Source organism: Epinephelus fuscoguttatus, linkage group LG17, assembly GCF_011397635.1.
Source record: "Epinephelus fuscoguttatus linkage group LG17, E.fuscoguttatus.final_Chr_v1".
Taxonomy (NCBI): Eukaryota; Metazoa; Chordata; class Actinopteri; order Perciformes; family Serranidae; genus Epinephelus; species Epinephelus fuscoguttatus.
In genome coordinates, this window is record NC_064768.1 from 734,823 (window position 1) to 748,892 (window position 14,070).

A 14,070-nucleotide genomic window follows, 5' to 3' on the forward strand; every position below is an offset into this window, starting at 1 on the left:
TTCACTCTTTGTGAATTCGTCCCTCAGAGCGCAGCGGACCAGTGGAAAATGTCACCATCAGCATATTATTTTACATCAATAAAATCTATTTTATCATTATTTTGAGTCACACTGTTGAAAGAATTTAGTTGTCTGTGTTCAAGCAGGATAATAGGTCTCCATTCATTGCATGTCGGGCTTTCTATATCCTTGTCGGAGATGTTTTCTTTTTTAATAACCAACCAAAAACAATCAATCAAATAAAAACACAAACTGGAACTGGAACATGAAATCTTATATGCCTAACAGACATTGCTTCTCGTTCTTTGAGTTTACATATGGCTAAAGGGGGAAAAAAAACAACCGTAAACAGACGGCATGATTAGTGTTGCGTTCAAGGTACCCCCAAAAAACGGGAGAAAAAGAGGCCGAATATTCGATTTTTTTTTTCCCACAATCAAATCCCGTGCCATCGAACAAAACTTTGAAGCTTCGAATTTTTTGGGTCAGCCCTAAAACCCACATGCAAGGGGCTAGCCATAAGGTTGTTGTTTTCAGCAAGTTGACGTTGAATAGTTGATGTTGAGCTGTGTTATTTGTTATGACCTAAGGTGTATTTTAATAAACCTGCCTTTGGTTTAATTTATTCTTTCAAGCTTTATTCCTTCTCATCTTATCTGAGTTCTGTTGTATGTTTTTGCTCCATAGATTTAATTGCAAACTACAACTGTTTAGTAAGTTAAAGAGGCGTTGCTGCTAACGACAGCGTGAAGTGGCGATGGGGTCTTAAGGTTTTTTTGGAAGGTCTTAAAAATTCTTAAAAAGGTATTGAAATTAACCTCAGGATTCCTGCATATACCCTGTACACATAGGATTATTGTCACACATGTATACTATCAGATATTAATATGTTATTATTAATTATAATATTACTTTCATTAATGTTGTTATAAGCTACTGTCATTACCTCTGTCCTGTATCTCTGTCTGTCTGTCTGTCTGTCTCTCTCTCTCTCTCTCTCTCTCTCTCTCTCATTGTGTCATACGGATTACTGTTAATTTATTATGTGGATCTGTTCTGTACGACATCTATTGCACGTCTGTCCGTCCTGGAAGAGGGATCCCTCCTCAGTTGCTCTTCCTGAGGTTTCTACCATTCCCCCCCCCGTTTTTTTGAGGGGAGTTTTTCCTTATCCACTGTGAGGGTCCAAAGGACAGAGGGATGTCGTATGCTGTAAAGCCCTGTGAGGCAAATTGTGATTTGTGATATTGGGCTTTATAAATAAAATTGATTGATTGATTGATTGATTGATTGATTGAAAGTGCAGTGTGCAGAATTTTGACCCAGTTAATAAATGAGTTCCCAAAGCCAAATTTTCGTAATATGGAAAAGAGACATGACCAGTTAACTTTGTCAAAAGCATTTTCTCCATCTGTTGTGGCTATGATGGTTTGTGCTTGATGTTGTGATGAATAATCCAAATTGAAAAGTCTGTGTGTGTTATTGAATGTCTCTGGGTGGATTATGGATGGGATGATTTTTTTGTGTTTGGTGAGCAAGTGCTTTAGTGATGATTTTGATACCTACATTGAGGAGAGAGATGGCACGGTAACTAGCTGGCTGTGTTGGGTATTTGTTGGGTTTAAGGAGAAGAGAAATTGTGGCTGTGTTCATGTTTGGTGGAATTCTTGAATTTTGTTTTTTACAGTTAGTCAAGGATTTAAGAGCGGAGTTAAAATTGGTCAGAAGTGGTTATAGAACTCAGCAGGAAAGCCATTGGGTCCTGGTGATTTATTATTCGGTGTGAGTTTGAGGGCACCAGAGAGTTCTTAAACTGTTATTTGTGAGTCAATTGTATCAATTTGTTCCTTGCTGAGTTGTGGTAGATTAATACTGTTAAGAATTGAGTCATTGTCCCCCAGTCTGCATGTCGAAGTATCCTTGAGTAAGATACTGAACCCCAAATTGTGAGTGTGTTAAAAATTGAGTAGCAGGTGGCACCTTGTATGGGAGCCTTGGCCACCAGTGTATGAATGTGTGTGTCAATGGGTGAATGTGACTCATAGTAGGGCTGGGCAATATGGACAAAAATTCTTATCTCGGTATTTTCAGGCTGAATGGCGATACACAATATATGTCCTGGTATTTTCTACTAAGTGGGCTACATGTTCAGTTGGAAGCTGATCCATGGCTAAAGTCACCTGTTATTTTTGCTGCATATTTTCCACAGCATGGCAGGTAAAAGAAGTTTACCTGTTGGAGGTGAGCTGTTTGCAAAGGTGCAGTAAGAGCCTGTTGTCTACAGCTCTTCATCAACATCTCACTGTGGCTGTTTCTGCTTTTACTCTATTAGTATTATTACTAATATATATCTCCATATTATTACACTTGTCTCAATCGAAGAAAAGTCTCTAAGAAAGTTTAGCTAATTCGGTGATAAATATATTTTAATTCCTATAGAGTCTTAACAGTAAAAGTTCCGTGTTATTTTGTTATGTATAAACTTTTATGGTGAAGCACCAAAATGAGGAGATGTTGAGATTTCGAGCAGCAACCTCACACAACTTCTAATACGGCGGATAGGGAACATAAACAGTAAAATAAAGCAGATATCTAAAGTACAGGACACAGGAGAGAAACTTAACTCCAAACCACAGAGATTCAGTTAGAAGCTACAAAACTACTGAGAGCTGAACACACAATGAGTTTTAAAAATGTCTTTCTCTATGGTCTCCGGAAGTCAAAGATGAGAGAGTCTGACATCACACATGGCTTGTTTGAGGGTGAGAAGCGAGGTGGTCAGGGGTTGGTTGTGGTCGGCTGCAGCCCGGCTGAAAGCATTCAAACCCTATGTTCTTCTGTTAGCAAAATTCTTCATTTTTCTTATTGGGTGTGCATGCTGAAAGCATTCAAACTGTATGTTCTTCTGTTACCAAAATTCTTTATTTTTCTTATTATTGGTTGTGAATGCTGGAAGCATTCAAACCCTATGTTCTTCTGTTACCAAAATTCTTTATTGGGTGTGAATGCTGGAAGCATTCAAACCCTATGTTCTTCTGTAACCAAAATGCTTTATTTTTCTTACTGGGTGTGAATGCTGAAAGCATTCAAACCCTATGTTGTTCTGTTACCAAAATTCTTTATTTTTCTTATTATTATTGGGTGTGAATGCTGAAAGCATTCAAACAAAAAAAGGGAGGGGAATCTGATGGGAGTAAATTAACTCATCCAATTTGCATACTGTGGCGTCACTAGGCGGCGGCCATATTGGATTTAATGAATCTCAGTAAAACAGCATTTTGAACATATTTACACAGTAGATTTCTTTTGTGCTGTTTTTGTCATCTTGTCCTAAAAATAAAGGAAGAGGAATCTGATGGGAGTAAATTAACTCATGTAATTTGAATATTGTGGCGTCACTAGGTGGCGGCCATATTGGATTTCATAAATCTCAGTAAAACATTCAAATATTCAAATCATTCAAACTTTATTTTATTAAAGGCAGCTATTCAGTGTGGCATCAGCTTTTCAACAAACTTTCAAACATTCAAATCATTCAAATTTTATTGTATTCAAGGCAGCATTGCAGCGTGGCTTCAGCTTGCAGCATTCACACCCGCAATTTCTTCAGAAATTGCTTCCCTAGTTAATTCTGTACTTCTTCTGTTGGAATATTTAAATTAATGTTTTTCGAGTCGTTTGATTTTTTTTTTTGTTCAGTTCAGCTTCTTCTTCTTGTTCTTTTTTTTTTTTTTTGGAAACAGAGTGAAATGATTATGCCTCTGAGGACTGCTTTACCTGTTTCCCATGGAACGGATGGAGATGACTTTGGGGATCATTTATTCAAGGAAGGATGTCCACTCGTTTTTGATGAGACTGTCAAATTCTAGACCTCTAAGGAGGGATGTATTTAAGCACCATCTGGTTTTGGGTTTATGTGAATTGGTTGTATTCCATGTGAATGTTACTAGGGCATGATCACTGATAATAATGGGGTTGATATTTGAGTTTGAGATGTGAGATATAATTGAATTGCTGGTGAGGAAGAAGTCAGTGTGTGAATATGAGTGGTGAACTGGTGAGAAAAAGCATTTGCAGGGGGGTGGAGGAGTGTTTACAAGAGCCGGGGGTTATGTCCTTGTCAAAGTATAATTGTCCATCTATGTAAAGTTTGTCTTTGGTGATGACTGCTTTTTGTTCTTGTTGCATCATTTGTTTTCGGATGGTGTAAAGTTGTTTGCGACGCTGTATTATTTCTTCAGGGTAGTGATCATTGAGTCCATAGTTCGTTTTTATCAGCTGCCTGCCCTGACATTGTACCAGTTGTTTTGGTTTGTAATTTTCAAATTTGGCATCAATTGGATGTAGGGCTGGGTGATATGACCAAAATCTCATATCCCGATATAGGTCATTTCATATCCCGATAACGATATCTATCCAGATATAGCACATTTTAATCCAATGAATAAAAAGTTGTTGCTGTCTCGCTGCTTCTCTGTTCTTTCTCAGGGCTGTGGGGCTGAGCCCTCAGTGTGTGCAGCACAGTAGAGACAGACAGCGGTGGAGTTGACGACAACTAAACACGTTATGTTACTGTAAGTGCTGTAAAAGCTTCTGGAATTAAAAAGCCAAGAAGAGTAATTTATCAGTGTGATCCACGCAAAAGATGAACAGACTCCAAATGACAAAAAATATTGCTGTAAAAAGTGTAATTTGCGTCACAACAATATAAACGATAGAACAAAATATGAAACGATAGACATTCTTTTCTCGTCACACGACATATATTGTCATATCGCACAGCCCTAAGGATGGGGATGGTTGTTGGTAGTGTTACGGTGAACGTAGTTTGAGTTGTTGGGTCATGAAGTCATTAAATGACTTTCAACCATTTGGCTGCAGGTTGTTCTGGAACGCAAGTGAAAACTATATTGTCCCTCATGCTGCGTGCTTGTAAGTCCAGAATTGTTTCTCTCATGGCTCTGTGTACAATAGTGAGCGGAGGTGAGCTGGGTGGTGAGTGTGTTGACTGTGTGTTGTAGTGACTTGTTTTCCTGCGTGAGTCTGCCGATCTGGTCCTGAGTGTATTCAAGGCTTTGGCAGAGTGCTTGGAATTCACAGTGCAGTATTTCTATAAGTGTGATTCTGTTGTCAAGTCTGGAGAGTTTATGTTCAATGGAGATGGGTATGTTGCCTACCTCTGTACAGTATGGTGGTTTCGAGGGTGTGGATGGTGTACCTGAGTTGGACAGTGAAGCCAGTAGAATTCTTTTGTTGTTGGAAGTGGAGGTGGATTTGCCGGTTGGTGTTGCGTTGTCTGTGTCCATTCGCTTGATATAATAAATCCAGTGATAAGCAGAAAATGCAGATGAAGAAAAATTGATTAAAAAAAAAAAAGTTTGTACGTCATAGGGAATTTATCAAGTCAAATTAAATTGGGAACAGATAATAAAAAAAAAACATCTAACTATAAGGAAATATTCTTTCAAAATGGAAAATAACAGGTAATGGCTGGGTTCCCACTGCATGTGAGGTAAATAAATAATGGCCACAATTTGAGAGTCTATGACACTCCATTCATAGTGGTATCCTCCTCTGTAGGATATTTTTGAGAGAATTCTTGTCTTTATTTATTTTCATATATTGTTATCCATGTTGCTTGAGTTTATCTACCAAGAAATAGTTAAACGATGTATATGTCAAACTTTGTATTGCAAAGCAGTGAAGTGTGATGTAATGCTGCTTGCATCACTGCTGCTGTCACACAAGCAGCTGACCTTTGTTTTGGAGCAGGAGGACATTAGTCTCCCAAAGCCTCATCTGTAGCACATTGTGATGCTTGTTTGATGAACCCAACTAAACATTTGCAAGCTGCAAGTACTTGGGACGACAAACTCAACTTTAGTATCTGCCTTGTTCTCTTCCAGGCACACAACCCCAGAGAAGTTCTTCATTGAGGCCTGTGATGAGGGGGCTGATGCTGTGCTGGCAATCGACAGGGTCTCAAATGAGATGACTCTCACAGGTAGTCTTTGACAGTGCAATGACTCTAAATCACTGACACTACAAAGACAACATGGTTTAAGCTGTGGTTGAGACACGTGCAGATGAAGCCTCAGCTCTCACCACCTTTGAACCCCAGGCTGTTGAGCTTTGTTTTCACTCTCCACACGCATTAGCTAGGCATACCATAGATTTATACTCTCAGAATACATTAGAAAAAAGTACCTTACAGCCAGCAATCAATTGCCATACGCTGCACTATACATCCTATAGGAAAGCTTAATGAACAAGAAAGGTTAATACATTTTGAAACCGTCTGCATGTCCTCAGGTTTTCAACATACAGTCAACATATGTTTTTATGGACAGAGGTGTGTCCAAATTCACACCTGTTCTTCTCTATGGATTTTCTCCGCAACCATTTGTCATAGCAAGAAGCTATGAACCGGAACCATAGCTTTCTGACAAGACCAAGCACTTGTCGGTAGTCCAATGTTTTCACAGTGAAAAAAAATGATAAAGTTATACTAAAATAATGTATAACAAAGCTTTCATACAGCTTTGCACACACATTCCTCTTGGATGGATTACTCACAAATGCAGGGTCGCACAGAAATGCCACATATCACATGAAAGCGCAGGACCAGAGCTTTCCAATGATACCAACACATCATTGTGCTGTCATCCCATCATGCTATAAATACAGATCAATTGTCTACAAAATAAAAAGCTGACAAATTTCTTTACAGTCCATTATACAGATCTTGTTATCAGTCACTTCATATAGTGAGGAATAATATTATATATTTTTCTATTATCTTAGATGTAAATATTGCATGTTTCCTTCAAATAAAACACATTTTTTGAGTTGTGAATGAGTCAAGGGAATTTCTTGCAATAATGAAAAAATACTGGCAATTATGTTCGTCTGGCACAAACCACGTGTTTTGGACAACTGGGAAGTGACAGAATGTCCCAACATCATGGTTCTTATATTGGCAGATTCCAGAGACTCTCCCCTCTTCATATATGGCAGAATATGTCTACTTCCAACTTGCTATGGTGAGATACATGCAAAAATGTAAGAATTTAGTAACACAGATTTTTTTTTCATTGATATAAAAATTAATATAAAATACAGGCACATAGAAGCCTAGATTGTCCTGAATCATCGGTGGACTGTTACAAGCTTGACAAATGCATATTGGAAAGCAGGTATAAAGAGGATGAACTTGAACAGTACAGTCAGAAAGAAAACGTCCGCATCAATGGGATTGAGGAAACTGATGAAGAGATGGAGGACCAACTCGTGGAGAAGGTGTGTCAGCTCGCTGCAGCGGCAGGTACAACTGTTACTGAAAAGGACATCTCCACAGCACACCGTTTGGGAGGCACAAAAAAAGCAAGACAAGATCAGACCTACAATTGTCAGATTCGTGAGCAGGAGGAAAAAAGCGGAATTGATGAGGAATAAATCAACGCTGAGGGAAAAGGAAGAGCACAGGGATATCTTCATCAGCGATGATCTCACATGTCTGAGATATAGGCTCTTTTGGTATGCTAAGGAGAAATGCCAACACACATTTATCAGGGAAGGCAGAGTCATCTGTAAACTTGACGGCCGATATGTTACAATCCACACCCCTGATGACCTGTTCCAGATATGATATGACTGTGTGGATTATAAAGACTTTGGCATTGACGTGTAGGACAGATACGGAGCACAGACAGAGGAAACCGCATCTTTACCCGGTGTTAGGAGGGCGCATCACACTGGGTTGCAGATTCTTACCCTGAACGTCTGTGGGATCCGAAGTAAGTTAGAGACTCCTGATTTTGTTGAGACTTGTAAAAGCTATGATATATTGTGCTTCAGTGAGACAAAAACTGATGATACTGACACAATGGAGTTGCTGGACAAGTTCAAAAGGATGGGTTTCCAAATATTCATTAGCAACAGACTGTGCCGAAGGATATGAATATTGGGAAGGCAACCACAGTTGAAGACAGTGTAATTGATTATATGATAGGTTCTCCATTTGTCTGGAGCAAGGCTAGTGGTTTCTGTGTTCATGAGTTTGATCCCTTGTTCTCTGATAAACATTGTATGGTGGAAGTGTTTTTGGATGTGAATTTTGATAGGGATTATTTACGAACAGAAGGCCAGAGTACAGACCAGTTAAATCCCTCAGTTGTAAACTTTGAAAATCAAGTGCTTATTGGCAAATGGGATAAAAACAAGGTAGATGAGTTTATAAGAAATATTCAGCCTGATAAGGTGGATAAACTGCTGCTCAATCTAGATAATTTATCAGTGGATGAAATTACAAAGGAGATCTGCAGTATCATGATTAATAGTGCAGTGACTACATTTCCTAAAAACATGGTAGTGGTAAAAACTAGAAATATCTATGAACCCAGTAAAAATGCAGCATGGTTTAACAAGGGATGCAAACTAAGAAGGCAAGAATACCTAAAAGCAAAGAAAATACATAAGTTACGTAGAAATGAGGCCAGTACTGAAAGTGTAAAGCTAAAAAGTAAAGAATATAAGAAAGTTGTTTAAAGCTCAGAGGGCCTATAGGATTAAATTTAAGAGGGAGCTGTTAAACTGTTGAATGTAAAGTCCAAAAATCCAAAGTTTTTCTGGAAGATGCTTAATGGTTCTATCAGTAACAATGAGAACTGTCCAATTTCACCTGAAGTTTTTTACGAGCATTTCAAAATATTATCTAACTGGGAAGTACAAATGACTGAGGTGCTTGAAGGTGATTGTGCTGAACACACTCATGATAGTAACGTCCTAAATTCTAGTATTACCGAACATGAAATTAAGGAGATTATTGTAAAATTAAAACCTGGAAAAGCAGCAGGAACTGACCGGATCCTAAACGAGTATATCAAAAGTACTGCAAGCATTTTTATGCCATTATATGTTTCTTTATTTAATAAGATCCTTGACACTGGTATTTTCCCTGAGGACTGGGCAGTTGGTCTGATTGTGCCAATCTTTAAGAAAAAAGGTGATGCTGCAGATTGCGATAATTATAGAGGCATCACACTTTTGAGTTGTTTGGGTAAACTATTTACGAATATACTAAACACAAGACTACTTAAGTTCTGTGAGGACAGTTCTATCCTGAGGGAAAACCAGGCAGGATTTAGAAAGGGCTATTCCACCACTGATCATTTGTTTTGGTGTGTCATTAATTTATTTTGTTTCAAAAAGAGGAGACTATGCTGTTCCTTTATTGATTACAGTAAGGCTTTTGATTCAGTCTGGAGGGATGCTCTCTGGTATAAATTGCTAAAAGTAGGTGTCAAGGGTCCTGGACGTAGTAGTGAACATGTATAAAAACATAAAATCGTGTGTTTTTGTAAATGCAATTAAGTCAGAATTTTTTGTAAGTTTAGCAGGTGTTAGGCAGGGCGAAAATCTATCTCCATTGCTGTTTGCACTGTTTATTAATGATTTAGAGGATTATCTGATATGTAATGGCTGTCAGTCTATTAACTTTGATGATGAAATGATTGATAATTATATGCAACTTATGGTATTGTTGTACGCGGATGATACAATTGTCATGACAAAAACTTATGCCAAAGTATTATATAAATCGTCCATCTATGACTAAGTTAATTTTGTTATTACAATACAATAAGCTAAAAGTTATTTGTAAATTAGGTGCCTTTTTGAAGAGCGTCCTTCCTTTATTTAAGTAATACATTTATTTTGTTTTTGTTGCCGGGATGAGAGAATTTGTACAGCCTTGCTACTAGCTGTGTTTGTATAATTGTTTTCATATAGCTGTGCTCCATACCATGTGATCATGGTCGTGAGTTAAATAAATAAATGAAAAAATGAAATGAAAAAAAATATATAATGACTGATATGAGCTTACAGGTAAAGGCAGGAAAAGTACCCCAAAAAGGCCTAGGGCCCAAAGGGTTAAAGGAGAATCTGGTATTTTGCGCTTTGAGTCCCATTTCTGGGTTGTTTATGATTGAATAGAGTGGTTAAGACCAAAATACTGATGATTGCTCATTCTGGGAGAATTTGGCTTTCCCCTGCCTGGCTTAACAGTGCTGCCAATGGCCATGTGTGAACCTGTCCTAAAACCACCCTAAACGTTCGTTTTCAAAGCCATGAAACTCACCAAGTGGTCAGTGGTGTTCCTTGATGTTCTGACATAAAAATCGTAGCAAACTGTGGTTTCCGTGATGACTTGTTTGACATTTTGTGTAATCCATTGGTTTTCTATAGGAAGGCTCATTGTCCGTTGGTAGTAATGCGCCACCGGAAACGGAAAGGTGGTTGTTAACAACAAGGTTGTAGTCTTGTAGCTCAGCGATATTGCCAGCTCGACAGTGCTGTGTGCGCTCCTGGAGGAAGAACGCGAATGAATGAAAAAGATTTGTAATAAGTTTAAACAACTGTACAATGGATTACTCGCTTGTAAACAACCTTCACAGTACGATGCCTTTGAACACAACGCCAGCCTTCTTCTTCTGCTTCTTTTCTGTGTCCCTTTACATTGCAATGGTTTCCTGCCGGTTGGCGACACCCACATAAAGGAGCATTGTCGCCATCAAGTTGGCTGGAGTGTATACAATTCAGGGTCAAATGGACGATCAAGTGGAAGTTTACACACGGGTGTGAGGCAGCTGAAAAAATAATTCCACAATTGAGAGCTTTAAAAAAGAACGTTTAGGGTGGTTTTAGGACGGGTTCACACATGACCATAGGCAGCACTGTTAAGCCAGGCAGGGGAAAGCCAAATTCTCCCAAAATGAGCAATCTACACTATTTTGGTCTTCATCATATACAACCTAGAAATGGGCTCAAAGTGCAAAATACCCGCCTCCTCCTTTAAGAGATATAGGAACCATATTAATGAAACATTCAGTCTAAGTCCTGTCAAGAGGTGTTTTCATTCATTCATTTTCTAACCGCTTCATCCTCTTGAGGGTCGCGGGGGGGCTGGAGCCTATCCCAGCTACATCGGGCGAGAGGCAGGGTACACCCTGGACAGGCCAGACTATCGCAGGGCTGACACATAGAGACAAACAACCATTCACGCTCACATTCACACCTATGGACAATTTAGAGTTATCAATTAACCTAGTCCCCAATCTGCATGTCTTTGGACTGTGGGAGGAAGCCGGAGTGCCCGGAGAGAACCCACGCTGACACGGGGAGAACATGCAAACTCCGCACAGAAGGGCTCCCACGCCCGGGATCGAACCAGCAACCCTCTTGCTGTGAGGCGAGAGTGCTAACCACCACACCACCGTGCCGCCCCTGTCAAGAGGTGTTTTAATAGTGTAAAACCAAACAAAGCTCAACAAAGTAGATTGATCATCAACAGAAATCGACTGCAAACTAGAATTACTGCTCCACCGTTATATGCCTCTGCACACCAGTCAAGTTTCTCTTACAGTTTCACATGTCTGTGAAAACATGGATGCTTCATACACATTTCCCCCCCAGCAGCACAGAAGATCTATACAATCAGCACAGTTTCAAGGTGGACACCCAAGATGAGTGTCACCAATTCAGTATCAGACCAAATGTCTCCCCCTCTGCTTCTGAGATATGACAATGAGTAATGGCCAGAAAATTGTTCTTACAGAATATTATGATGTCACAGTGAAGTTGACCTCTGACGTTTTGAATATAAAATGTCACCACCACTTTTGCAGGAGGTTTTGTTATAATTAGCATAAGAATTCTTAAGTTATGGCCAAAAACATGTTTTGTGAGGTCACAGTGACCTTGACCTTTGACCTTTGGCTGCTGAAATCCAAATTTATTGTTGAGTCCAAGTGGACGTTTGTGCCTTTCTTCAAGGTGGTCTTGAGATATCACATTATCAAGAATAGGGCAGACGTACGGACATATAGACAACCTGAAAACATAACGCAGGCATTAAAAAATATATGCAAAATATCAGCCTCTACACAAACCTAGTAGGACGAGTGTCCTACCTTAGCTTTCGTCAGATGCTTGTAGGAAAACTCTACAACACCCTGTCATTGTTAAGTCACATGCTTCCACCTCATCCAGTATTTGTGCAAATTCACTGTAGAGGTAAAAAAGGCATATGGTGAATTGATTTTTGTTTTGTCTTACTAATCTGCCTTGCATTTCACAGTTGAAGCACATACCTGGAAGCTGAGAACACAGATTGAATAGAAAGTTAAATTATTAGTCTTGTAGTGACTGCTATCAATAAAAAAGCCGCTGAGAGGCTTAAGTGGGCTCGCATCTGTGACTCGTTCCTTCACTGAATCAGTCCACTTGACAGTTTTATAAGTTTTATTTAGCAAACGAAAGAAAGACTTACAATGCTGTGATCCGACGTGACGGTCAACAGAAAATATCAGAGCTCACTCAACCCTATTGTCTCCATTCCCGCCAGGGATTTAAATGCCTGGTTAAATAACTTAAACCACACCCATGTGTCAACCACTGGATGTGACATACCTGTGCATACATACAAATAAACAATAAACATAAGCAAAATATATATTTTGGCTCTTACAAGTCTTTTGAACCACTGTGGTGCTTTCACAGGTAAAAAAGATGTCCCTCCCTCAGCAGTCACCAGGCCTATATGCGGCATCATGGGAACTATTCGCCTGGTAGCAGGTAGGTACCGTGGTGACACAGCATTGTCGGTGCTTTGTTGAACATGTCTTTGAAACCTATTAAGTAGAACAGCTGTGATGGACCAATTATACCACACAGGGATGTACCTGATTGTCATCACCAGGAAGAGGAATGTGGGCAGCCTCCTGGGCCATGCTGTGTGGAAGGCTGTGGATTTTGATGTGATCTCTTATAAGAAGACAGTGTTGCATCTCTCAGAGATCCAGGTCAGCAAGACTATTTACTCAGACTCTACAATAGACAGTGTTTCTTTGGAAAATAGACTTGTGTTAACAGTAGAGCAGAGGGATGTGGAGAAAATCAAATATGATATTTTTGACGCAGTACCTTGATATCAATATTGCAGGGTAGACTATCATTGCTGTCACAAAATATTTACACAATGAGATTTTTGATAAATAATCAGCAGTAATGTGGATATAATGCCAAATTGAGTAAAAACAAATAATAGAACAGCTAGAACAGTCTGGTAACTTCAGAAAATGACATCACTTTACTACAATGCATCTTTTGAAACCAAGAAAAGACTATGCTTATGATATTACAATATCCAAAATCTATGACGATATCTAGTCTCATATCAATAATACTTGTAACTCTTTTATATACTGTAGAATTAGCCTCAGATTCACTTTGTTTTGCCCAATTAAATGCTGTTCGTGGTTTTTACCGATTGTACATTTTTTCCAAAAGGGGACTGTGAGGAATTTAGTCCATTAATAAATTATAGTTGTGTTTTCAACCAATTAGAGTATCATCTCCCATTCCCTTTAAAAGCCAGGTGCACCTGCAACTCTTAGGAATTTATGTGTCCCCTGAAATTGGGACCAAATCTGCTGGGTCAGAAATACACATACAGCAATGGCTAATATTTAGTTCAGTGTCCCCTGGCCCTCTTCACCTTAATTAGGCACTTTTGTTAGCCATTAACAAGCTTCTGGATGAATCTTTGACCACTCCTCTTAACATAATCTGTGCAGTTTAACTAAATTTGTCGGCTCTCTGGCACTGACTTGTTTTTTCAGCACAGTCCACATGTTCTCCATGGTTTAAATCAGGACTTTGGAAAGGCCATCCCAAAACCTTAATTCTGGCCTGATTAAGCCATTCTGTTACCACTTTTAATGTGTGTTTGGGGTCAGTGTCTTCTTGAAACACCCATTTGCTACCAGGACCCAACCTTCTGGCTGTCGATTTTAGGTTTTCCTAAAGAATTTGGAGGTAATCTTCCTCCATCATTATTTCAATCACTTTCTGGGAAGCACCAGTTCCACTGCAGCAAAACAGGCCCAGAGAATAATATCACCACCACCAGGCTTGACGGTAGGCATAGTGTTCTTTAGGTTAAAGGCTTCAGCTTCTGTCTCTCTTGCTTGTTTTATCTGTCCGTGTGATCAGCAGCAAACTTCAGTTGGG

The 14,070-nt window shown here is 39.2% G+C and overlaps 1 protein-coding gene across 2 annotated transcripts in view; it reads left to right on the forward strand.

Moving 5' to 3' along the window:
* The window catches only part of sacm1la (SAC1 like phosphatidylinositide phosphatase a), a 135,722-nt gene that overhangs the window by 20,292 nt on the left and 101,360 nt on the right, over positions 1–14,070 (forward strand). Inside the window, exons 2-4 of one of the 2 annotated variants that reach the window (XM_049601576.1) lie at positions 5,907–6,004; positions 12,559–12,633; positions 12,733–12,860. In XM_049601576.1, the coding sequence (XP_049457533.1) occupies positions 5,907–6,004; positions 12,559–12,633; positions 12,733–12,860 (301 nt within the window). The remainder of the gene's footprint in view (positions 1–5,906; positions 6,005–12,558; positions 12,634–12,732; positions 12,861–14,070) is intronic. The other variant, XM_049601577.1, reaches the window with a different exon arrangement.